The sequence below is a fragment of the Oncorhynchus gorbuscha genome, linkage group LG03 (genome assembly GCF_021184085.1).
Source record: "Oncorhynchus gorbuscha isolate QuinsamMale2020 ecotype Even-year linkage group LG03, OgorEven_v1.0, whole genome shotgun sequence".
NCBI classification, from domain to species: Eukaryota; Metazoa; Chordata; class Actinopteri; order Salmoniformes; family Salmonidae; genus Oncorhynchus; species Oncorhynchus gorbuscha.
In genome coordinates this window covers 36669157-36696317 of record NC_060175.1, presented here as the reverse complement: position 1 = coordinate 36696317, position 27161 = coordinate 36669157, and the positions used below count along the sequence as shown (strand labels likewise).

Sequence of the window (27161 nt, the reverse complement as noted above, 5' to 3'; positions counted from 1 at the left end):
GTGTGTGTGTGTGTGTGTGTGTGTGTGTGTGTGTGTGTGTGTGTTGGGTTCCGTGGGCGGGTCCAGATGGCAGTATGATGGAAGCGAGAAAAATAACAGAGCAGAGCAGCCATCCATTTTACTCACGTTGTGAAGGGCAGAGCGAATGATTAAGTCTGGCTGACTGTCTGGAAACAGAACAAATGGACAGAAAACACTTGCATTCTAATGATGCGCGGGTTAACTCATAACCCGCAGTCCCCGTAGGTGGGTTTAGGGTCATGATATATTGTGTGAATGATAGCAGAATGGGGATCAAGCGGTTTAAATAAAGAGAAAATAATACATAATTAAAACATAAATGTATCATTCTTGTGCAATTCATATCTATAGCCTACATTGAGGTTATTCTTTCATTAGTTGTATCTGTCGTTAGGGAATTCGTTTACTTCCAAAGCAAAGTATAAAACATTGTCTCCTCAACTATAGAAGGTTGTAGCTCAGCCTCTGAATATCAAAAAAGCTAAACAATATTCCCATGTGGATCGGAGTCTTTCCCTGGTATTTTACAGCTTGTTTCTTGCAGAATGCATCGCTGTTATACAAGGCATTCGGAAAGTATTCAGACCCTTTGACTTTTTCCACATTTTGATACTTTATAGCCTTATTCATCAATCTACCCACTACCCCATAATGACAAAGCGAAAACATGTTTTTAGAAAAATGTTAATATATATACCTTATTTACATTAGTATTCAGACCCTTTACTATGAGACTCAAAATTGTGCTCAAGTGCATCCTATTTCCATTTATCATCCTTGAGATGTTTCTACAACTTGATTGGAGTCCACCTATGATACATTCAATTGATTGGGCATGATTTGGAAAGGCACACACCTGTGTATATAAGGTCCCACAGATGACAGTGCATGTCAGAGTAAAAACCAATCCGCGAGGTAGAAGGAATTGTCCATAGATTTCTGAGACAGGATTGTTTCGAGGCACAGATCTGAGGAAGGGTACAAAAAAATGTCTGCAGTTTTGAAAGTCCCCAAGAACACAGTGGCCTCCATCATTCTTAAATTGAATAAGTTTGGAACCACCAAAACTCTTTCTAGAGCTGACCGCCCGGCCAAACTGAGCAATCAGGGGAGAAGGGTCTTGGTCAGGGAGGTTGATCAATAACCCAAAGGTCACTCTGACAGAGCTCCAGAGTTCCTCTGTAGAGATTGGAGAACATTCCAGAAGGACAACCATATCTACAGCACTCCACCAATTAGGCCTTTATGGTAGAGTGGCCAGACGCAAGCCACTCCTCAGTAAAAAGGCACATGACAGCCCGCTTGGCATGTGCCAAAAGGCACCTTAAGGACTCTGACCATGAGAAACAAGATTCTCTGGTCTGATAAAATCAAGATCGAACTCTTTGGCCTGAATTGCAGCGTCACGTCTGGAGGAAACCAGGCACCACTCATCACCTGGCCTATACCATCTTTACTGTGAAGTATGGTGGTGGCAGAATCATGCTGTGGGGATGTTTTTCAGCAGCAGGGACTGGGAGACTAGTCAGGATCAAGGGAAAGATGAACAGAGCAAAGTACAGAGATCCTTTATGAAAACCTTCTCCAGAGCGCTCAGGTCCTCAGACAGGGGCGAAGGTTCACCTTCCAACAGGACCACGACCCTAAGCACACAGCCAAGACAACGCAGGAGTGGCTTCGGGACAAGTCTCTGAATGTCCTTCAGTGGCCCAGCCATAGCCTGGACTTGAACCCGATCAAACATCTCTGGAGAAACCTGAAAATAGCTGTGCAGCGACGCTCCCAATCCAACCTGACAGAGCTTGAGAGGATCTGCAGAGAAGAATGGGACAAACTCTCCAAATACAGGTGTGCCAAGCTTGTAGCATCATACCCAAGAAAATGCTGTAATCACAGCCAAAGGTGCTTCAACAAAGTACTGAGTATCAAAAACATGTTGGGTCGTTTTAACAGATTTTTACATTTCCTTATAACCGGTCAAACTGATGTTAATTTTGCTTGGAAAATCTTTCCCATTTTTTGGGCTTATTGCATTTTCTCTGTGGTCCCTAAACATATTTGTTGCTTGAGAGGAACAGAAATGGAAGAGGAAAGGAAAACAAACTTTACTTATGTCAGCTAGATTTGAAGGGTTCATTCTATCAATTTATGATGTTATTCCAGTGAAAGGGGCAATAAGTAATGACGGAAGAGAAGCTGCATCTTGACTAAGAAATAGCTTACAAAGATGCCGGAAATGATACGCCGAAACAACATATGCCTATCGGGTGCGGGCCTCATAGTCCGGTGGTTACGGATGGGTTATTAGCAATTGTGGTTGGGTGCGGGTGAACAAACAGCTGACCCGTGCATCACTATCGCATACAAACAGGTCATTATTGTAAAAGAGAATGGGTTCTCAATAACTTACCTGGTTAAATAAAGGTTAAATGTTTTGGCAGAGTTACTCCACCTCAAGATTTCCATTTGGTGAAAGGCTTTGCACATGCATACTCAGGCTGACTGGCTCTCATTCAGGCAAATGAGAAATAAGTGCACTCAGGCTATCCGTAAGGCCAAAGTTAGTTCCTTTAAGGAGCAGTTCTCTCTCTGTCGGTCTAACCCCAAGAGTTCTGGAAAACACTTAAAGAAATGGAGAATAAACCCTCCTCCTCACATGTCTCTTAATGTTGATGATGTAGTTGTTACTGACGAGGAGCACATGGCTGAGCTCTTTAATCCCAACTTCATTAAGTCAGGATTCCTATTTGACTCAGCCATGCCTCCTTGCCCGTCCAACATTTCCTCATCTCCCAGCCCTTCTAATGCGACTAGCGATGCTCTTCCCTCTTTTCCCCCTGCCCCGCTACAAAGTTACTCTCTGCTGGTGGTCACTGAGTCCGAGGTGCAAAAGGAGCTCCCTAAACTTGACCCCCAAAAAAGATCTAGGTCAGATGGTTTAGACCATTTCTTCTTTAAGGTTGTAGCCCGATCATTGCCAAGCCTATCTCTGACCTTTTTAACCTGTCTCTCGTCTCTGGGAAGTTTCCTATTGCTTGGAAGGCAGCCACGGTGCGTCCTTTATTCAAAGGGGGAGATCAAGCTGATCCTAACTGTTATAGGCCAATTTCTATTTTGCCTTGTTTTTCAAAAGTGTCAACTTGTCAATATTCAACTGACTGGCTTTCTTGATGTCAACAGTATTCTCTCTGATATGCAATCTGGTTTCTGCTCAGGTTATGGATGTGTCACTGCAACCTTAAAGGTCCTCAATGATGTCACAATTGCCCTTGATTCTAAGCAATGTTGTGCTGCTATTTTTATTGACTTGGCCAAAGCTTTTGATATGGTAGATCATTCTATTATTGGGCCAGCTCATGAGTATTTGTGTCCCTGAGAAGTCTTTAGCTTGGTTTGCAAACTACCTCAAAGAGTGCAGTGTATAAAGTCTGAATATCTGCTGTCTTAGCCACTGCCTGTCACCAAGGGAGTACCCCAAGGCTCCATCCTCGGCCCCACGCACTTCTCAATTTACATAAACAACATAGCTCAGGCAGTGGGAAGCTCTCTCATACATTTTGTATGCAGATTATGGTTTTATACTAAACTGGCCCCTCCCCAGATTTTGTGTTAAACGCTCTAGAACAAAGCTTTCTTAGTGTCCAACAAACTTTCTCTGCCCTTAACCTTGTTCTGGACACCTCCAAAACAAAGGTCATGTGGTTACTACTTCTGAGAGTTTAGAGCTTGAGGTAATCACCTCATACTTTGTACTTGGAAGTATGGCTCAACTGTACACTGTCATTCTTTCAGCACATATCAAATATGCAGGCTAAGGTTAAATCTAGATGTGGTTTCCTCTATCGTAATCGCTCCTCTTTCACCCCAGCTGCCAAACTAACAGTGATTCAGATGACCATCTTACCCATGCTAGATTACGGAGATGTAATTTATAGATGGGCAGGTAAGGGTGCTCTCCAGTGGCTAGACGTTCTTTACCATACGCACATCAGATTTACCACCAATGCTCCTTGTGGGACACATCACTGCACTCTATACTCCTCTGCAAACTGGTCATCCAGTCACAGGACCCACTGGTTGATGCTTATTTATAAACCCTCTTAGGCCTCACTCCCCCTATCTGAGATATCTACTGCAGCCCTCATCCTCCACATACAACAACCGTTCTGCCAGTCACATTCTGTTAAAGGTCCCCAAAGCACACACACCCCTGCGTCGCTCCTCTTTTTAGTTCGCTGCAGCTAGCGACCTGAAAGAGCTGCAAGAAACACTCAAACTGGACAGTTTTATCTCCATCTCTTCAACTTCTAGACATTTCCACTTCACAATAACAGCACTTTCAGTTGACCGGGGCAACTCTAGCAGGGTAGAAATTTGACAAACTATCTTTTTGGAAAGGTGTCATCCTATGATGGTGCCACATTGAAAGTCACTGAGCTCTTCAGTAAGGCCATTCTACTGCTAATGTTTGTCTATGTAGTTTGCATGGCTGTGTGCTCGATTTTACACACGTCAGCAACGGGTGTGGCTGAAATAGCTGAATCCACTCATTTGATGGAGTGTCCACATACTTTTGTATGTGGGATGCTTGACAATACTTTTAGTGTATTGCTAAACACACTCTGCCCCATATGAAACACTCTGCCCCATATGAAACACTCTGCCCCATATGAAACACTCTGCCCCATATGAAACACTCTGCCCCATATGAAACACTCTGCCCCATATGAAACACTCTGCCCCATATGAAACACTCTGCCCCATATGAAACACTCTGCCCCATATGAAACACTCTGCCCCATAAGAAACACTCTGCCCCATAAGAAACACTCTGCCCCATAAGAAACACTCTGCCCCATAAGAAACACTCTGCCCCATAAGAAACACTCTGCCCCATAAGAAACACTCTGCCCCATATGAAACACTCTGCCCCATAAGAAACACTCTGCCCCATATGAAACACTCTGCCCCATAAGAAACACTCTGCCCCATATGAAACACTCTGCCCCATAAGAAACACTCTGCCCCATAAGAAACACTCTGCCCCATATGAAACACTCTGCCCCATAAGAAACACTCTGCCCCATATGAAACACTCTGCCCCATAAGAAACACTCTGCCCCATATGAAACACTCTGCCCCATATGAAACACTCTGCCCCATATGAAACACTCTGCCCCATAAGAAACACTCTGCCCCATAAGAAACACTCTGCCCCATATGAAACACTCTGCCCCATATGAAACACTCTGCCACATAAGAAACACTCTGCCCCATATGAAACACTCTGCCCCATAAGAAACACTCTGCCCCATATGAAACACTCTGCCCCATATGAAACACTCTGCCCCACATGAAAAGAGGCTCCACAGAACAAGGCTGTTGTGGCATACTGTTTTTCTTTGCTCAAGCAATTTTGTATGTTGTGTACTTACTCTGTAGCCAACAGTACAAACATGCTGAGAGCTTTATAATTCCACGTTTGAAGTCGTATTAATCAACTCAAAGATCAAAGCATGTAGGAATGCCTCATGGAAACGTTTCAAAATGACCCCGACGGCTTCTGCAAGCTCTGAATGGGCAGCAATCGGATTGTGATCATAGATTGTGTTTTGTGCTTTATTCAATGCATCCCACAGAATGTCTCTGTTTTAGTCCCTCACCTCTGATCTAGGTAGTTGTTAAAAGAAGCCCCGTCATTGTTGCCTCATGTTAGCCTGTCGTCTGGTCCAGGTGCATCACCTGGGCTATGATCCCACCTGGGTTTGACCAGTGGGATCACAATTATGCCACTCTGTCACTTTCACTACTAGTGAGTGGAATCAGTGGATGAGATATAGAATAGTTTTCTACATGGACCTGATTTATACTGAGTGTACAAAACATTAAGGACACCTGCTCTTTCCATGACAGACTGACCAGGTGAATCCAGGTGAAAGCTGATCCCTTATTGATGTCCCCTTTTTAAATCCAACTCAATATTAGAAAGGTGTCTTTAATGTTCTGTACACTCAGTGTAGATGTCAAGTGTATCCTCACAGCAGACTCACAGTATGTTTGCTGTTAAATAAGCCCTGTTGAGTGTGTCGACCCAGTGTTGAGTTCTCTTAACTCCCTTCCTCTATGCCTTCAGCAGAGGCTGTGCCGATATTCGGACTCTACCGTTCTGTTTCGTTTAGGGGAGGAGACCATACGTTTCAGTTACCTGAAGATACAGAAACATCCTATCCAGGTCTGTAGAGGAGTCTCAGCACGGGGAGTTACTTACAGCACGGGGTTTAATCCCCCTGCGCATTCACACACATTTTAAAAGCAGCAGCTTAACAATTACACACATCTTTACGATACTATGAACCAGTCATAGTGATCATAGACTCTGTTGTCACAACATGGCAGCTGAGGGCTGTGAATGGTGTCTGTGTACTAGCCTATTCTACTGGTGATTCTCATCTCCCGTGATAATTGGCTATTGTTTGATAAGCAGCTCTCTCTCCTCAGTCTGTTAGAGCTGAAGATTAATTATGGAAGAGATGTGTTTTTTGTTCTTTGTTGCATAGAAAATTATGTTTTGGATGTCTGGACAGAACCCAATTTTTAAAAAAAATTAAAAATCTGAATGCCTTGTCAACTCAGTTTTGATATGTGGTGGTTGGAGACGAGGCATCTGGAGACCCATCTGTGTGAGTGTTAAACCTTGCACATGCTTCGGCAAACGGAATGGGTGAGCTCGCATACTCCCTTAAAACAACAACAACAAGCTGCAATAGTACTGTTTGTCTGAGACGCTGTAGCCAGTATACTCTTCCTCTGAAATGAATCTAAGATAACTCAAGAAATGCTTCATTAATTTAAATGTTTTGTCGAAGAGATCTTAGTCCCAGTATTTTACCCCTGACAAAGGTGTCTGGTGCAGTATTTTTCAAGTGAAAATTCCAACGTTCAGGTTGTAGCGCAACAAAATGTGGAAAGAGTCAAGGGGTGTACTTTCTGAAGGCACTATATTTTCTAATATGTTCAATACATTTATTTGATTTCCTACTAAGTTCAGTACATTTTTTATGTCGGTATTGTTGAACTTCATTTAATGTCTGAATTCCGTGATTCTGTCTGTGTTCTCTACGTTGCGGAATTTATAGGGCCAGCAGTCCACTCATTATGCATCATTGACTTGAATGGGGTCTCCCGTTCTATTCATTATATTTCTATGGCATCACATGCAGTCAGGAGTGGAGGAGAGGAGATGTGTTCGATTTTTCTTGCTATTCAAATGGTTATTATGGAGACTGGTCATTTGGCTGGCAAATTGGGTTTGTGGACTCACAACAGCAGAGCATCTCCTCCTCCCTAAAACCGAGCGGCACCATTTCCAGGATCCCTGCACATTTTGACAGCCTTAATGATTCATGCTGGCAGTAAACAGACAGTTAGAGAGGGAGGGATCTGAAGGTGTGCAACTAGAGCAGGGGAAATGCTGTCTAAATAATTGATTGAGGTGGATTCTCTGAAATAGTGACTCTGGCAAGCTCCTCCCATCGTCACGCGGCCCAGTTCACCTAGCAACCCAGAGCTGTTGTTCCAAGACCCTGCACCTGTGGCGGGCGGGTGTCCCAGAGGGATGCTTGACAAAAAAAACACTGGCTCTGTTTATTCTCAGGTTACCATATAGACAACAGAACAAACAACAGAACAGGCTCAGGTGTCTGCAGGACGGAGACTGGATGCTCACTATTGATTCTTACTGGCTTCTATATGTTTTATAGACACCGAGGTGGGATATATCCACTAGAGTAGAATTTTAGCTTTGCTGGTAGGTATTTTGGGGTAAACAGAATACTACAATTTTTCCAGTTTGAGTGTAAGATGATTGCATATAGTTTTCTTAGTAAATGAATCAATAATGCTCTAAAAATATTATAAATACTATAAAAATATTATTCTCTTTTGATGCGGCATGCAATTCTAACTCTGGAGAGAAGAATACAGAACATTAACGTTGAAGCCTCTCAGAGAATGAGGCCACTGTAGTGCCCAAGGTGACCTTAGAAGAAGAAGTACACTGGTATCCCAGCGTGCCACTTTCCTACAATAGCCCAGTGTTGGCTGCAGCAATGTGTTTGACCACATCAAGCCATGACTCAATGTCCCATCTTCCCCTCATTTGTTTAAAGAGACAGAAGTAACGCGTTGCCCGAGGCGAGTTGCTGATTAAATTCCACACGACTCATGCAGCTATAGTTTCCTTCTGTTTCTGGGTGACTAGCAGTAGCCAATTGTTCCCAAGCGCCATCAACAAGAAAACGGCAACACATTGTCATGGTTCACCAGGGCAAAGTGACTGTTCTTCTGCCAGTGTAGCCCACCATGGTGCATTGCTGATTGTACTGTAACAGTACAGTCAGCATAGGATAACATGTCTTAATTCACATCTTGTCAACGTCTAATCCGTAATAACCACAACAGCCTTGGAGTTGAATGAGTAAATGCATGAATGAAGGAATGAATAAACCCTACAACAGTAGTGAAACAAAGGGTGTCCGTAATTGTCTTCGACTGAGAATCCTGTGATTAGCGAGGATGTACAACGCAAGTCATGTGTCTCTATAGTCTATAGAGATATTGTCTGTGTGGTGTGTACAGGACCGTACAGTAACACGACACACAACGGAAGTGTTCCACACGGCCGAGTGGCTCTGACACAAACTCCAGCTCGTGCAAAGAGGCGTGCAGTCTCGCCATAGCAACTGCAGCCTCTCATCCAGAGACGGGAGACAAATAGAAGTTGTGAGCGCAGGGCTGCACAAAGCATGGAGGCTTAATAACAGTGACAGTTTCCCCCTGCCATAGCACTCTGTGACTCCCTCGCTCTCTCACATTCCCTTCCCCTCTGTCCCTCACGACTCTGGCTAAGTTTTGGAGGCATCTTGCCATGCCCCATATTGAACTGCTGCGGTGGTGTGGTGAGAATTGACACTAGTGAAGTTGAACTGGAAAGGAGGACCAATGGGTTTAACCCACACACAGTCCAGGGCTGGCACTGATTTGTCACCTTGATACGGGTTCAATCTGACTCGTCTCACTTTCTCTTCATCTCTCTATTCCTCCCTCCCATCTCTGTCCATCTCTCTCTTCCTCCAGGCAAGTGGTGTGAGCTGTCGTGCCGCTCCGGGCGTTGTGCCCCAGATGTGTGTAAGAACGGGGGCACCTGTGTGAACCTGCTGGTGGGAGGATTCAAGTGCGAGTGTCCGTCTGGCAGTTATGAAAAGCCCTACTGTGAGATGACCACCAGGAACTTCCCCCTGCAGTCCTTCCTCACCTTCAAGGGCCTCCGCCAGCGCTTCCACTTCACCCTCTCCCTCTCGTAAGTACAACAACCACCCCACCCAGTGGCACATGGCCATCTCAGTCATTCCCTTTCACAATACAACGTATATCCCTAAATATACTACTGTGATTCACTCCACCTCTCTCTTTTTTTCTCCCACTACTTCTTTCTCTTTTTTATGCCTCCTCTCTTACACTGCACATACTCTCTCTCTCGCTCTCTTTCTCTCTCACAAGTATCCCACAACTGCCCTTATACTCTCACACTCACACCTCTTATAGCCTGTGATGCATGATGATTCCTCCTCTCCTCTCATTGGCTAAGCATCCTGGTGTTTCACAAGTTATTGAATCATTTAATGGCTGTAGTCTTTAAAAGTATAATCTCTTCTAGCTGGGATTGGGTTCCCCGAGCATGGTGAGTGAGTATGTATGAATGTATGTATGTGTGTGTGTGTGTGTGTGTATGACAAAATATCTAAAGACACTGAAGCAGCAAACTTTGTGAAAATTAATATTTGTGTCATTCTCAAAACTTTTGGCCGACTGTACGTACGTACACATCAGTGTCTTTAGATATTTTAGTCAGATGTTACTATGGAATACTGAAGGATAATTACAAGCATTTCATAAGTCTCAAAGGCTTTTATTGACAATTACATGAAGTTGATGCAAAGAGTCAATATTTGCAGTGTTGACCCTTCTTTTTCAAGACCTCTACAATCCGCCCTGGCATGCTGTCAATTTACATTCTGGACCACATCCTGACTGATGGAAGCCCATTCTTGCACAATCAATGCTTGGAGTTTGTCAGAATTTGTGGGTTTCTGTTTGTCCATCCGCCTCTTGAGGATTGACCACAAGTTCTCAGTGAGATTATGGTCTGGGGATTTTCCTGGCCATGGACCCAAAATATTGATGTTTTGTTCCCCGAGCCACTTAGTTATCACTCTTGCCTTATGGCAAGGTGCTCCATCATGCTGGAAAAGGCATTGTTCGTCACCAAACTGTTCCTGGATGGTTGGGAGAAGTTGCTCTTGGAGGATGTGTTGGTACCATGCTTTATTCATGGCTGTGTTCTTAGGCAAAATTGTGAGTGAGCCCAATCCCTTGGCTGAGAAGCAACCCAACACATGAATGGTCTCAGGATGCTTTACTGTTGGCATGACACAGGACTGATGGTAGCAGTCACCTTGTCTTCACCGGAAAATCTTTTTTTCCGGATGCCCCAAACAATCGGAAAGGGGATTCATCAGAGAAAATGACTTTACCCCAGTCCTCAGCAGTCCAATCCCTGTACTTTTAGCAGAATATCAGTCTGTCCCTGATGGTTTTTCCTGAAGAGAAGTGATTTCTTTGCTGCCCTTCTTGACACCAGGCCGTCCTCCAAAAGTCTTCACCTCACTGCGTGCAGATGCACTCACACCTTCCTGCTGCCATTCCTGAGCAAGCCTTGTACTGGTGGTGCCCCCATCCCGCAGCTGAATCAACTTTAGGAGACGGTCCTGGCGCTTGCTGGACTTTCTTGGGTGCCCTGAAGCCTTCTTCACAACAATTGAACCGCTCTCCTTGAAGTTCTTGATGATCCGATAAATGGTTGATTTAGGTGCAATCTTACTGGCAGCAATATCCTTGCCTGTGAAGTCTTTTTTGTGCAAAGCACAACATGTTATTCAAACTCAATCAGCATGACAGAGTGATCTCCAGCCTTGTCCTCGTCAACACTCACACCTGTGTTACCGAGAGAATCACTGACATATCAGCTGGTCCTTTTGTGGCAGGGCTGAAATGCAGTGGAAATGTTTTTGGGGGGGGATTCAGTTCATTTGCCATTCATCTGATCACTCTTCATAACATTCTGGAGTATATGCAAATTCCCATCATACAAACTGAAGCAGCAGACTTTGTGAAAATATATATTTGTGTCATTCTCAACTTTTGGCCACGACTGGATGGATGGATCGAGAGGTTTCTAATGTGGGTGAATGTGAAGAAGCCCAGCTGCCTGAGAACTTACTGTTTCTGGACTGGCTCCTTGCCTAACTGAGGGCATTAATCTGAGACCCAGGACTCCCATCTTATTACATTCAGTGGTGACTTTGAGCTGTGAGTCAGCGTGTGGCCCATTTCTCCTCTTCAGTTGCTCTCATCGAGGTGAATCTGGAGATGTATTGTCTGCCCCGAGGGTTTGTGCGTGTGCTGTTGCATGCCTGTCTTGCTATTAAACCACACACCTAGGGTACCCTCATCCTGGGATGACTAAATATTTTGGAAGCATGTATTCACTCTCAATTGACAGCCGTCCAGTTTTATATCAGCACTACATTTACATTTACATTTAAGTCATTTAGCAGACTCTCTTATCCAGAGCGACTTACAAATTGTGTCATTTGTCTGATACAGGTAGAGCAAGTTGTATTTCAAGACCATTATCACAACCTAGTATCTTGTTGAAAGGTTCCAGGGGATGGTGGTGCTTTGAAATAAAACCGATGAGGACTTAACACTGAACACAGTCAATCACACTGAAGTACATTCATGTGAATGAGACGAGGCTACATTGACATGAATGATATTCTTCATCCCAAGTGACGATAAAAGCAGCACAATGGGTGTAGTATTCATCAGAGCAAAGAAAATACCGCCAGTTGATACAAATGCCAAATTTGACAGTGATATCTACTTTTGTAATGTGTTGTCACTCTAGAAGTGCTTGGCAGGGCTTGAAAACTAGTTGTTAATGGCAAGTGGTGATATTGATAGGCCTTTGAATTGAATTGAAGTGGTGGCCTTGCTTTGAGAGTGGCTCGGATGGCAGTGTTTTTGGATGGAGAACTGCTCTGACCTGTTTCTTAAAAGCATTGGCTGGTAGTTCCCAGACTGCTCCCAGAGCTGTGAAGAAGGTGGGGTGTACAGCTGGGGATATAACAGCTAAGACCCAGCAGGCTGTCTGTCAGGCGTATCTGTTACCTGAACCTGGCTTGATCAGGTTACTGTTGTAAAGAGCTGTTCTCATGGGGAAACCGCCCAGTGAGTTGGAGCCTGTAGACGGGACTGCAGTAGAGATAGTTAGCAGGAAGTGTGTTGAATGGGAGAGTTGAAAGTGTTTCTATAGCAAGGTTTACATCCAATTGGCGTCAGATTTTCAAGTGAATATTCTAAAATCTGCATAAAATTGTCCATTTGCCCACCAGAGAAGTGTTTCCATCAAATTGTCTTGTGGATAAAAGACTGCGTAATGATGTAGTGCACATAAAATAACTTTTGTGGTTAAATTCCCATAAATGGTGTTTCCACCACGTTTTCAACTCTACTGATGTTTATTTCACTAAACATGTTGTGTTATATAGTGAATGTGCCCACTCTGGTCTTGGCATACGGGCTCTAGCTGACAGCTCACAGATGTGTGGGTTTAGCCTACTATATGATGAGATTATTATGGACAAAAAGAGAAACATCATTTTAATTTGTTAAACGGCAGCCAAGCATCGATCATCATGTCATCAGAATAAGACCCTCGATATTTTCTGAAAGCAGCATCAAGCTCATCACCTTGGACTTTCACCACCCTGTGAAGTTCTTCATAACTTATTTCATCTGTAGCCTAATAAACTGCATGCTTTCCCGAGTCGTAGTGGGAGGGACCACACAATATCATCGTGTGACTCCCAATGTTTACCCATAAAGGTGTTTCCACCGGCATTTCTCGCATCATACATTTTACCGACACAAGAATATCCCACCTTTTGTATTTTGTTATGGCAACATTTGGAATGTTTATCGACAAAGTTTCCATCAGGTCTGTCGTGACATTTTCTACCCGACATGTACTTTAATCACGTAGACCAGGTTTCCATCCAGCCTTTTTGTGTTACCAGAAACCGCCTTAGCAGCAACATTTGTGTCACATATTTTAATAATACCCCACATTGTTAGTATCCATGTCATGTTCATGTAAACAACATGCCCTTCTGGATACTTCCTCAATGCACATGTCTGATAGTTCCATCAAGTTGCTATTACACCGCGGGCATTAGCCCATCTATATACTAACATGGGCAGACTGGTTGTTATCTTTGTAAATGGCTGCTTAATGTGACATACAGTATAATGTTGCCAGTGGAGTCCGTTATGTTGTGGTGGGGGGTGGTGATCTTGAAGCAGTGTTCACAGGCCTTTAAAACCTATTCATTGATGACTACTACAATATCTTGATGATAATCATTTTTTCAGTGTTGTTCAGATGGAGCTGGTGTGTTTCTCTCCTCTTCCCTCTCTGAGGTCATGATGATCATTCTCCTCAGTAAGCAGGTCAGCAGTGCTGTGCCCCATGGTTACACTCCCGCTCTGGATGAATGCATGCACATTTACACAATGACACACACACACACACACACACACACACACACACACACACACACACACACACACACACACACACACACACACACACACACACACACACACACACACACACACACACACACACACACACACACACACACACACACACACACACACACACACACACAATGCATACATTACATGCGCACACGCCCACATCCTCCCAACATTCAACCAAAATATCTCCCTGCATGTCCTGAGAGCATCCTGAGACACTGGATTTCAGATCTCTGGAATCTCACCCTCATTTGAAAAGGAAGTCAGCCGGCTTCCATCCATCTGACACGGTCTCCATCTGAACAGGCAGATGCTGCCTACAAGCGCTAACGAGTCACACCAGTCACACAGACGACAGGGCTCTCAGTTCTCCCACAGGTGTTCAGAATGTCCCAAGTGTCGAGCAGAACAGGTTCACTGTGTGGTCTCCTAGGTCAGGAATGAGGGGAAATGATTTTCTGTCAACCTGTGCAGTTTGCCTGGACTGCAATATGATTATATAAGATAAACTGTATATACAAAAGTATGCGGACACCACTTCAAACTAGTGGATTTGACATGTATAAAATTGAGCACACAGGCATGCAATCTCCATAGACAAACATTGGTAGTAGAATGGCCTTACTGAAGAGCCACGTGGCACCGTCATAGGATGCCACCTGTCCAACAAGTCAGTTCGTAAAATGTCTGCCCTGCTAGAGCTGCCCTGGTAAACTGGAAGTGCTGTCATTGTGAAGTGGTAACGTCTAGGAGCAACAACGGCACAGACGCAAAGTGGTAGGCCACACAAGCTCACAGAATGGGACTGCCGAGTGTCTTCAGTTGTAACACTCACTACCAAACTGCCTCTGGAAGTAATTTCAGTACAAAAACTGTTCGCCGGCAGCTCCTAGACATTTCATGAAGCTCTCGGCGAACAGTTTTTGTGCTGAAATTGCTTCCAGAGGCAGTTTCCATGCCAGAGCAGCCGCACACAAGCCTAAGATCACCATGCCAAGCGTTGGCTGGAGTGGTGTAAAGCTCGCCACCATTCGACACTGGAGCAGGGGAAACACGCCCCTTAGTTTCAGTGAAGGGAAATCTTAACGCTACAGAATACAATGACATTCTATTCTTCTAACTTTGTGGCAACAGTTTGGGGAATGCCAATTCCTGTTTCAGCATGACAATGCCCCCGTGCGCAAAGCAAGGTCGATTGATGTGGAAGAACAGAACTTGACTGGCCTGCACAGTACCCTGACCTCAACCCCATCGAACACCTTTGGGATGATTTGGAATGCCGACTGCACCTAATTGCCCAACATCAGTGCCCGACCTCACTAATGCTCTTGTGGCTGAATGGAAGCAAGTCCCTGTAGCAATGTTCCAACATCTAGCTGAAAGCCTTCCCAGAAGGGTAAAGGTTTTCATAGCAGCAAAGGGGGGACCAACTCCATATTAACGCCCATGATTTTCGGAATGAGATGTTTAACGAGCAGGTGTCCACATACTTTTGGTCATGTCGTTTAACACCCTGTCATACATTTACATTGATTTTAATGATCTCCACTGAGATTTTTTACCTCTTGTGGTGAATCAAATGAAGACCCTTTTAGAACTCAATGTGACCCAATGGTTTGATGTCTTTGTAAAACCAGTGTGGTTTTATTTCATGCCCTGTGGTCTCTGCGGTTTGACCGTGTCTGTCGTTCCTTGAATCCAATGCGAATGGAAGCGTCAGTGGTGTCGGCTCTGGAAGGAAGCCAGAGAGGCAGGGTCAGTGGTGTCAGAGAGGCAGGGTCAGTGGTGTCAGAGAGGCAGCGTCAGTGGTGTCAGAGAGGAAGCCAGAGAGGCAGGGTCAGTGGTGTCAGAGAGGCAGCGTCAGTGGTGTCAGAGAGGAAGCCAGAGAGGCAGGGGTGCACTGGCGTGTTCAAATGTGTCCAGCTGTGTGTTAACATGACAGTAACTGACAACACCACAATGACCTCCGGCACTATAAACTAGGTTTCTTGTCGTTGTCTCTTCAGAAATAAAAGTCTAAATGCAGATTGGGATACCTATTCAGTTATACAACTGAATGCATTCAACTGAAATGTGTCTTCCACATTTAACCCAATTGTGGTTGTTTAGTGCCTGTTTTTATATACTCCTCTTTGAGAAAACATCATCAAATATTTTTTCCCTGTGGTTATACAGTAACTACCTCATTTCTACCTAGTTTCTACCTAGTTCCTCCTCTGTTTAAAATAATCTCCTCACTGCTGCAAACCATCAATATCATTCTGAGCCCGTCTATTTCCATATTATACTGTAAAGCAACGGGAATAATGCTTCCTGTATCAGTTTAGTGTAGTGTTTATTGTGCTGTAGCGTTGACATTGTATTTAATTGTTACTTCTTATCAGAACATCTTTTCATCTCCGTGTGTAGTCACTGTCCACCTCATGCTGTCTCTGAGTTTTTGGGGTACATGCGCCATGCCTACCTGCAGATAGTCTCAGACAAAGAACGGTGCTCGGCGGTAGTTAACCCTGTTGGGTGCTCAGTGATCCATGGAGAACTCCTGCGGTGTTAAATCTAGCCATCTCTGCTCCTCAAAGGGGAATCACGAGGCACAGTGCATCAATAAACCCTCCTAGTAATAAAATAGTTGTTTTCTGGTGCATTTAAAATCTGTATCCTCTGCTATAGTGGGGCATGTCAGTCAGTACACTGTCTTCCTCGTATCGAGGGTACTGGATGAGCTTCTATATGGGTATGAAAAGACTCCACCTCATATTGATACAGAACCATTTACACATGTTGCTGAGATCTTCACTGATCAATGTGGATGTAGACAATGCATTTAGTGCAGAAATGATTTGTTATATTTACAGAAGTATGCCCTTATGCCCACAGTACAGCGAGTGTGGCAAACTCCTGTGTGTGGAAATATACTGCCGTGAACACATCTTGTTTTTTCCCCTCACAAAGACCTCTCTTTACTCTGTCTTGGTGTCTTTGGCTGTGAATGGACTCTTTGTGAGCCCAGTTTCTTTCTGTCTTCCAGGTTTGCCACGAAGGAGCCAAACGGTTTGTTACTCTACAATGGCCGCTTCAACGAGAAGCATGACTTCATCGCTGTGGAAATCGTCAACGAGCAGATCCAGCTCACCTTCTCTGCAGGTAGGAGGCGATCTGTTAGTGCACGTCAGCCAATTTACCCCACATCTACATTAGGCTGTTATTGAAATATCAACATGTGATTATTGTGACAGGTGTTGACCCACTGAAGCCCTGATTCAATGACGTGTAAGTAACTTTTGCTGGCGGTTTAATTTGTTTAGGTGAGACCAAGACGACTGTGTCACCCCACATCCTTGGAGGTGTCAGTGATGGCCAGTGGCATGTGGTCCAAGTTTACTACTACAACAAGGTATGTCAGAGATAAACCTGCGATGGGCTGGTCCTTGTGACCCTACAAGATATAGACTGGTTCAACACTAGACAAACACAGATTTTCTGGGTCTGGGCTGAGATATAACTTGAGTCTAGACTAGCGTCTGCTGAGTCCCCAACAACTGGATGTTCCTGTTTTCAGGGGAAATGGAAAGAGAGCCCCTGATGCAACTTCTGCTTTTGGATGTGATTAACAAGACCACACTCCATCTTAACTCCTCCTTCACATTTACTGGATTGGCTGAATTCCCGACAAGACCAGTATGTAGGGAATCTAGTTTCAGGTGTTTCTTTTACTCCTGCTACTTTAGGTTAAGTCTAGACTGACTTGAGCTCTTTTGGGTGCAAAGGTCAGACTAGGCTACTGAAAAGTCCCACTATAGACTTGGCTTCATCAGACCCCATTGTGAAACAGTGAGCAGGACTAAGAGCAGGTCATTTCCAACATCAGTACATGTCCAGACTGAATTATGTTTGTCTCATACCACAGACTTGAAATGGGAGACATCAAAATACCAGACATATTTTCTTAACATATTTGGCCCTGCAATTGACTTCCGGGTAATTGATTAATGGATGTTGTATTGTGAGTAGAAAGACTTGTACGTTCTGGTAGAACTGGATATATATGTATACTGTACTTAGTGTCCTGTTAATTACATATCTATTTATACTAGACCAGCAGTACTTCGTCAAGTATCTGACAGTGACGGTCTATAGAGTGATGAGGGTAGTGATTCTAATTGGACCACACTGGGAGTAGAATACCCTGAGTCCTCTGTGGAGCTTTACTTTGCTGCTTCCTGTTCGAACTCCTGCTGTGTCGTTCCAGAGAACTACTGTTGATGGGGCAGTGGAATGGGAAGCTTGCCAGACAGACATGCGAGGAGTGAGAGCTGGAAAGAAAGGGGAAAGGAGGGAAAAGCGTGGGAGGAATAATACAAAATAAAAAAAAAACTCTCCATACAAACGAGATATAAGCTTCACAACTGTTTTATTTCCATATCAATAAGTGAAGAATGCATGGAACTATAACCCTCTCCCCACTACCCTTCCTCCGTTATCCCCATCCTTTTCAGATGTGTGTCCCCCCCCCCCAGACCAACACACAGGATGTTACATTTTAATCTATTCAGGAAGTCACTTTGCATCATAAAGCTGTTGCTTGGCGACCTCTCAAGTGTGGATATTCTATTCATGGTCTATGATAACATGGCCCTGTCAGATTCCAGCCAGCAGAATATGAGGGAACACAACATCTCGTGGGCCATTATTCTCTCATGAATCACTTTTTTACAAACCAACAAGTCCTTGTTTTTTTTTCACGTTGACCTAGTCGTTTTTAGATTAAATAGACTATGACAATCTCCAGTGACCTACAAAGTGTTTCCTGTTGAGTGCCCACCATTTACTATCACATTTTACCAGCTAGTTTCCTACTCATCATTTGCGCAATACAAAAGCATGAAGTCAATAACATTTAACAACCATCATTTTAGGCAGAGGCCCAGACCAATGGAAGGGACATATTCCTAGAGAACTGTCCAGAGATCATTCAGGGGCCTAGTTGAACTAATCCAGCGAGTCTTGGAGGTAGAATGATGGCTCCACCCCTCTGAGGTATCCCACGCCGGCAGGCCCTCCCCAGCCTGTCCCTGTCCACGGGGGGTGGGTGGGATGAGGTGGGGGGCATTTGAGATTGAAATGTGCCTTTCAGGGGAAAGGGGGAGTGTGGAGAATGGCAATGACCACTGCCTTTGTGCTTCGCTCGGCCTCCAATGGGACCATGGGTAGTGAATGATGCAGCCCCGGGATGCGGCCCCGGGGAAGGTGCACGGGAGAGGAGCGAGGAAACAGGGCAGGAGAGGAGCGAGGAAACAGGGCAGGAGAGGAGCGAGGAAACAGGGCAGGAGAGGAGCGAGGAAACAGGGCAGGAGAGGAGCGAGGAAACAGGGCAGGAGAGGAGCGAGGAAAGCGAGGGGGCAGGAGAGGAGCAGGAGAGGAGAGGAGCGAGGAAACAGGGCAGGAGAGGAGCGAGGAAACAGGGCAGGAGAGGAGCGAGGAAACAGGGCAGGAGAGGAGCGAGGAAACAGGGGCAGGAGAGGAGCGAGGAAACAGGGCAGGAGAGGAGCGAGGAAACAGGGCAGGAGAGGAGCGAGGAAACAGGGCAGGAGAGGAGCGAGCAGGGCAGGAAGGAGCAGGGGGCAGGAGAGGAGCGAGGAAACAGGGCAGGAGAGGAGCGAGGAAACAGGGCAGGAGAGGAGCGAGGAAACAGGGCAGGAGAGGAGCGAGGAAACAGGGCAGGAGAGGAGCGAGGAAACAGGGCAGGAGAGGAGCGAGGAAACAGGGCAGGAGAGGAGCGAGGAAACAGGGCAGGAGAGGAGCGAGGAAACAGGGGGCAGGAGAGGAGCGAGGAAACAGGGCAGGAGAGGAGCGAAAAGAAAGGCAAGAGAGAAGAATTGACTTGGGCTTTGAGCGGGACACTGCGCTTCAGGGCTCACCACTCTGGTTGCTATGGTGTTTCCAATCAATCTCAGATCTCATATTACTGTTTGCTCCCATGCCCCTCTTGTCTAACCCTGTCATCATGGATGATGGTGAACTCATATTCCCAGGATTCCCTGTCACCCTGTTGTGAGGGGAAAAGTGTTGAATGTATTCCTGAGTAAATATGTGCTCTCCAATCATCTCTGACAGGCAGAGGCTTTGTGTAGCAGACAGAGCGGCTGACAGACATTAGCAGAGAGGCATTACAGGAGAGTCAACAACCGTGTAGTTCAGCAAGCCAGGGGCTTCTGGGAGCGAAGGCCCAATGTTTAGTTCAGTGAAAGAACCAGCGAATCTGGACCACAGTTTGTTCCAGACCTTTCTCAACTGAGGGGAACTGTGGAAAAGAGCGTGTCGGATGATTTGGTGTGTGACCATTCTAACAGACCATCTCACACTGCCGGTTTGTGTGTTTGTGTGTTTGTTTCAAAGTCCCAACAAATGAGTTTCCCACTGCTTCACCAGGGGTCAACTAAAGGATAAAGACATTTTGTTCAACAATTAGTGTATGGAAGGTTTTGAGGTTTATAGGTACATTCTATCTTTCTAGTATAATGAAATGCATTTGCAAGTATTTCAGACTCAAATCAGCAAAGCAAATAATCCTGTTGGCCAGTTATTAGATATGATAATAAGGCCTAATGGGAGACCAAAGAGGTGTTTAAAGACGAGGGCTCATGTTTGAGCAGAGCAGTGGGACAACGTAATTAAGTCTTCATCGTCTCTGACACACAGGCAGCCATCAGTGATCACAAAACCCACAATGAACTCCACCAGTATTCAGCTTCTCACAGACAACCCCTCAATGGGACAGCTGTATTAATAGCACGCTGAAGGCACAGATAGAATCGAATCTACTTACTGGATTGGGGGATACAGGGTTGAAATGAGAACCATGTGTCTACGGTGCTCCAGGGAGATGTTCTGTGGCAGGGTCTCTGTATTCGTTATGCTCCAGGGAGATGTTCTGTGGCAGGGTCTCTGTATTCGTTAAGCTCCAGGGAGATGTTCTGTGGCAGGGTCTCTGTATTCGTTAAGCTCCAGGGTGATGTTCTGTGGCAGGGTCTCTGTATTCGTTAAGCTCCAGGGAGATGTTCTGTGGCAGGGTCTCTGTATTCGTTAAGCTCCAGGGAGATGTTCTGTGGCAGGGTCTCTGTATTCGTTAAGCTCCAGGGAGATGTTCTGTGGCAGGGTCTCTGTATTCGTTAAGCTCCAGGGAGATGTTCTGTGGCAGGGTCTCTGTATTCGTTAAGCTCCAGGGAGATGTTCTGTGGCCTCTGTATTCGGCTCCAGGGAGATGTTCTGTGGCAGGGTCTCTGTATTCGTTAAGCTCCAGGTTCTGAGATGTTCTGTGGCAGGGTCTCTGTATTCGTTAAGCTCCAGGGTGATGTTCTGTGGCAGGGTCTCTGTTCTGGGAGATGTTCTGTGGCAGGGTCTCTGTATTCGTTAAGCTCCAGGGAGATGTTCTGTGGCAGGGTCTCTGTATTCTGTGTTCTGTAGGGGAGATGTTCTGTGGCAGGGTCTCTGTTCTGTGGCAGGGTCTCTGTTAAGCTCCAGGGAGATGTTCTGTGGCAGGGTCTCTGTATTCGTTAAGCTCCAGGGAGATGTTCTGTGGCAGGGTCTCTGTATTCGTTAAGCTCCAGGGAGATGTTCTGTGGCAGGGTCTCTGTATTCGTTAAGCTCCAGGAGATGTTCTGTGGCAGGGTCTCTGTATTCGGCTCCAGGGAGATGTTCTGTGGCAGGGTCTCTGTATTCGTTAAGCTCCAGGGAGATGTTCTGTGGCAGGGTCTCTGTATTCGTTAAGCTCCAGGGAGATGTTCTGTGGCAGGGTCTCTGTATTCGTTAAGCTCCAGGGAGATGTTCTGTGGCAGGGTCTCTGTATTCGTTAAGCTCCAGGGAGATGTTCTGTGGCAGGGTCTCTGTATTCGTTAAGCTCCAGGGAGATGTTCTGTGGCAGGGTCTCTGTATTCGTTAAGCTCCAGGGAGATGTTCTGTGGCAGGGTCTCTGTATTCGGTGCTCCAGGGAGATGTTCTGTGGCAGGGTCTCTGTCTACGGTGCTCCAGGGAGATGTTCTGTGGCAGGGTCTCTGTATTCGTTAAGCTCCAGGGAGATGTTCTGTGGCAGGGTCTCTGTCTCGGTGCTCCAGGGAGATGTTCTGTGGCAGGGTCTCTGTATTCGTTAAGCTCCAGGGAGATGTTCTGTGGCAGGGTCTCTGTATTCGTTAAGCTCCAGGGAGATGTTCTGTGGCAGGGTCTCTGTCTACGGTGCTCCAGGGAGATGTTCTGTGGCAGGGTCTCTGTATTCGTTAAGCTCCAGGGAGATGTTCTGTGGCAGGGTCTCTGTATTCGTTAAGCTCCAGGGAGATGTTCTGTGGCAGGGTCTCTGTCTACGGTGCTCCAGGGAGATGTTCTGTGGCAGGGTCTCTGTATTCGTTAAGCTCCAGGGAGATGTTCTGTGGCAGGGTCTCTGTCTACGGTGCTCCAGGGAGATGTTCTGTGGCAGGGTCTCTGTCTACGGTGCTCCAGGGAGATGTTCTGTGGCAGGGTCTCTGTATTCGTTAAGCTCCAGGGAGATGTTCTGTGGCAGGGTCTCTGTCTACGGTGCTCCAGGGAGATGTTCTGTGGCAGGGTCTCTGTATTCGTTAAGCTCCAGGGAGATGTTCTGTGGCAGGGTCTCTGTATTCGGTGCTCCAGGGAGATGTTCTGTGGGAGGGTCTCAGTCTACGGGTTTCCAGGGAGATGTTCTGTGGCAGGGTCTCTGTCTACGGTGCTCCAGGGAGATGTTCTGTGGCAGTGTCTCTGTCTACGGTGCTCCAGGGAGATGTTCTGTGGCAGGTCTCTGTCTACGGTGTTCCAGGGAGATGTTCTGTAGCAGGGTCTCTGTCTACGGTGCTCCAGGGAGATGTTCTGTGGCAGGTCTCTGTATTCGGTGCTCCAGGGAGATGTTCTGTAGCAGGGTCTCTGTCTAGAGGGAGATGTTCTGTGGCAGGGTCTCTGTATTCGGTGCTCCAGGGAGATGTTCTCTGGCAGGGTCTCTGTCTACGGTGCTCAGGGAGATGTTCTGCAGGGTCTCTGTCTCTGTCTACGGTGCTCCAGGGAGATGTTCTGTAGCAGGGTCTCTGTCTACGGTGCTCCAGGGAGATGTTCTGTGGCAGGTCTCTGTATTCGGTGCTCCAGGGAGATGTTCTGTAGCAGGGTCTCTGTCTACGGTGCTCCAGGGAGATGTTCTGTAGCAGGGTCTCTGTCTATGGTGCTCCAGGGAGATGTTCTGTGGCAGGGTCTCTGTCTACGGTGCTCCAGGGAGATGTTCTGTGGCAGGGTCTCTGTCTACGGTGCTCCAGGGAGATGTTCTGTGGCAGTGTCTCTGTCTACGGTGCTCCAGGGAGATGTTCTGTGGCAGGTCTCTGTATTCGGTGCTCCAGGGAGATGTTCTGTGGTAGGGTCTCTGTATACGGTGCTCCAGGGAGATGTTCTGTGGCAGGTCTCTGTATTCGGTGCCCCAGGTAGATGGGATGAGACTCTACTGTGATGACCTACAATATTACAGCTGGTTAGATACGTTATGTCAGCAGTGTCTGTGTGTGTAAGACCCACCTTATTTTCCATTTGTCTGGTCTTTATTCTTAGCCCCTTTGATTAAAGGGCTCAGACAGTTATTATGGAAACTGCAGGAATATGTAGCAAAAATGGCTTATGGTATCATGAGGTGATGCATTGAATAAGTTGAGGTATTTGTGCATTCCTCATTTCTCAACAATCAGGCTACCCAGGGCATCATATCCTTCTTGTATTCCACACCGCATAGATAATAATCCTATCTGTCCACAGCTCAGTGTCTGGCCCCAGGCCTGGTCAGTCAGCAGAGGGTGGTCGGTGGAGTGGACCCTCTCATCACAGTGTTGCTAGCGTAGCCGTTACCGACACAAGCTCTAACTGGGCTGGCGGTCAATATGAGCTCTGTGTGACCTGGGGGAAACGCTTGTGTTTGTGACCTTTATTGACAGGATTGTTAACCCCCCCCCCCGCCCCTCCTCCTGTTTCTCCCTCCATTGATTCCTCACACAATGAAAGAGATCCTTTGTGGAGAAGAAGACCGTTACTGTCCTGCAGAGCCAGGCTTCTCCACCGTGTCTGTGCCCCTTGTCCCAGCCTCTGACTTGAACTCGGGCTGTTTTGACTTTAAATGATTAAAGCACTGAAAACAATTATGATGAGGTAAATTGAGGTGATATTTAAGAATATTGTAGGTCTGAACACAACAGCTAGTGGCGGGAATTTGACTTCAGAATTGATTCAAACGTTTCATTATGATTGTTAAAGCTTCTTAATTTCTTTAAATGTGTGAAATTGTTTCAAGTCTTTTAGTTGTTAATTGAATCACTTGACTTGAGAAAATCCTTATCTCTAGGGTGAATGTTTCAATGAGAGAGTTTTTTTAATGCTACTGTTTTCTCTTGATATTTTGCATTTGATTGAAATAGAAATGTGATTAGTGCGTTTTTGACACCTTATAAGACAGATTTTGTGAAGATCGCACAATGCTGAGATATGTAGCACACCTCCATGTGTAATTAGCAACCCTCAGGCAGGCAAGCAGTCTATGTGCTGATCAACCAAAAATACTTTACAGTGACACACACAAGAAACAATGAGATGGATATTCTGAGACAAAAATCATCTTCTTCATATTTACTTGCCTTTTCTATTCTTGAATGTTCTCTTCTGTAACTTGAGGAAGAAGAAACCTTAAGTATTCACATATTTTTAGCATCAAGCCGTCATTGAGATGCACCTGTGACAGAGAATGCTCTTATGGACACTCCCAGAAGGCTGATTATAGCTTAATGTGTGTGTTTCCTGTCTATCTCGCTGTCGATAACCAAGCACCCAGTATATGTCCACCTTCTGCCCAAACACATACAGTATTTCCCTTTTGGGAAGGAAATTTTGATTTGGAATAATGGCACTTATAAATGCTGCCCTGTTTAGAAACTCCTGTCATCCATGTGCTGCTATTTACAGTAGTTTGTCAGGTGAATTCCTCCCGACCTGCTGTAGGTGTTCTGTCCATAACACTGGAGCCAAACTCAACAACTCCTCCTCTCTCTTCACAGCCAATCATAAACCAAGCTGGCATGCCGCAGGGTCCTTCTGACCAGAAGGTTGTCGTAGTATCCGTGGACAACTGTGACACCTCAGTGGCGCTGCGATTTGGTAATGTGATTGGGAACTACACCTGCTCTGCCCAGGGCAGCCAATCAGGATCCAAAAAGTAAGGAAATGGGAGGGGCTTACTGGTACTTAATTGTGCAGTGTTATCTGCCAACAGATTATAGTAGAGCTGAGTAAAAGCAATATTAGGCATTAGAAGCCATGAATTCTGTTTTTACATTTTGCCACAAGCTGAACTTAACCTCTTGATTTAGTGTACTATTGTACTATCATGACCCCAAGAGAGAAAAAGAGGCTTTCCTGAGCTAAACATGGCCCTCATTATGGGTTATCTACAGAAATGGTTTTCAACTAAAGTCTTCACCTCCAGAATGTTAAGCATCGTAAACATATTTTGGTTCTGTGGGGTGTTGATCTGTTTTCCTCTGTGGAAAGAAAACTCAAGCTGCAAAATGTGTGTGATAAATATTTTATGAACACTGTTCTAGTGTTTATGATGTGTTCTGGTATAGAAGCCGAGCTAAATGTTTATGATGTGTTCTGGTATAGAAGCCGAGCTAAATGTTTATGATGTGTTCTGGAATAGAAGCCGAGCTAAATGTTTATGATGTGTTCTGGTATAGAAGCCGAGCTAAATGTTTATGATGTGTTCTGGTATAGAAGCCGAGCTAAATGTTTATGATGTGTTCTGGTATAGAAGCCGAGCTAAATGTTTATGATGTGTTCTGGTATAGAAGCCGAGCTAAATGTTTATGATGTGTTCTGGTATAGAAGCCGAGCTAAATGTTTATGATGTGTTCTGGTATAGAAGCCGAGCTAAATGTTTATGATGTGTTCTGGTATAGAAGCCGAGCTAAATGTTTATGATGTGTTCTGGTATAGAAGCCGAGCTAAATGTTTATGATGTGTTCTGGTATAGAAGCAGAGTGGTGTCAGCTTCTAAATGTTTCTGTGTCCTCTCTGTCTGCTGGAGGTCTTTGGACCTGACTGGTCCTCTCCTCCTGGGGGGTGTGCCCAAACTGCCTGAGGACTTCCCCATCCAGAACCGCCAGTTTGTGGGCTGCATGAAGGACCTGAGGATCGACAACCGCCACATCGACATGGCTAGCTTCATCGCTAACAATGGCACCCTACCGGGTCAGTAACCTTGCACATTACCATTGGACTGAACCATTTTGATACCGTTTTGTTGCAATCCACACAAGGCTACTGTTTTAGTTGAGCACAGTATGAGTTGTGTTGGGCATGTGGATGCACCTTACGTTGTAACTGAAGTTTATGAACCGTTGATTACCTCTTGTCAGAATGTGGTTGGTTTGAACTGTTCCTCACATCCCCAATACCTTCCCAGGATGCTCTGCTAAAAGGCACTTCTGCAACAACAACCCGTGTATGAATGGAGGGACCTGTGTCAACCTGTGGGGCTCCTTCAGCTGTGACTGCCCCCTAGGATTCGGAGGTCGGAACTGTGAGAAGGGTAAGAGGTTCAGGGAAGTAACAGCATTGCAGAAGGGTGGAAATCTTCCTCATATGGTTAAAACATCAGATAGACAACATCCCTTAGCTCTACTGACCTAGACTTAACTAGGGTCTTTGTAGTTGATGGACTGTACCATAAGTCAACAACCAGGTGTTTACAGTGACACTGGCCATGTCATTTGCTTCATGGTGCTGTGGTGTTAAGAGCACCTGCTATATTGTATTTTCTTATCATTCTCAAACATGCTTTTTTTGAGTGAACTAGTGTAGATGTAGTGCAGAAACATTTGTATAGACACCATGCACAGGAGATTGCGCAAGCGATATGAGGATGATGCATAGAGGGAATTGGCAGAGCTCTAAATAACTGAAGTAATCTCTTCATCCTTTTAGCTTTGGCTCTTTCCTGGCACAGATAAAGCCAGTCGTATTTCATTTTGCTGACATGATGGTTTCGTAAGCCCGATGTTCACACTGAGTAGTACTGTTTTATTCCAGCCATTTCACAAGGGTTTACGAGGGTCCCATATGTGCGTATGACAGCTGCGATGTGATGTGCCGTAAGCTTTTATGACTCTGTCATGAGAGGGAACATATTACATTTTACAGCTATACGTTTAAACAGTTACTCTGACTTAACACCTCGGACATGTTGAAGGTGAAGTATTCCGTTTTTCAGTTTTAGGGAGGCATGTTTATGTAACAACTTTACTAGTGTCCGTTTCTCTTCTCGGGCTCCTCTCAATGCTCTGCAGCTGTTTGACTTGCTGATTTACAAGCTGGGACAGTTTGAAGGGGAGAGG

General features: G+C 45.5%; 1 protein-coding gene across 3 annotated transcripts in view; it reads left to right on the top strand.

Annotated features, from left to right (window-relative positions):
• The window catches only part of LOC124031323 (cadherin EGF LAG seven-pass G-type receptor 2-like), a 108748-nt gene that overhangs the window by 33187 nt on the left and 48400 nt on the right, over positions 1-27161 (top strand). For all 3 annotated transcript variants that reach the window (XM_046342416.1, XM_046342415.1, XM_046342414.1), the window contains exons 3-8: positions 9157-9379; positions 16772-16887; positions 17049-17137; positions 24822-24979; positions 25853-26016; positions 26231-26356. In XM_046342416.1, coding sequence (XP_046198372.1) covers positions 9157-9379; positions 16772-16887; positions 17049-17137; positions 24822-24979; positions 25853-26016; positions 26231-26356 — 876 coding nt within the window. The remainder of the gene's footprint in view (positions 1-9156; positions 9380-16771; positions 16888-17048; positions 17138-24821; positions 24980-25852; positions 26017-26230; positions 26357-27161) is intronic.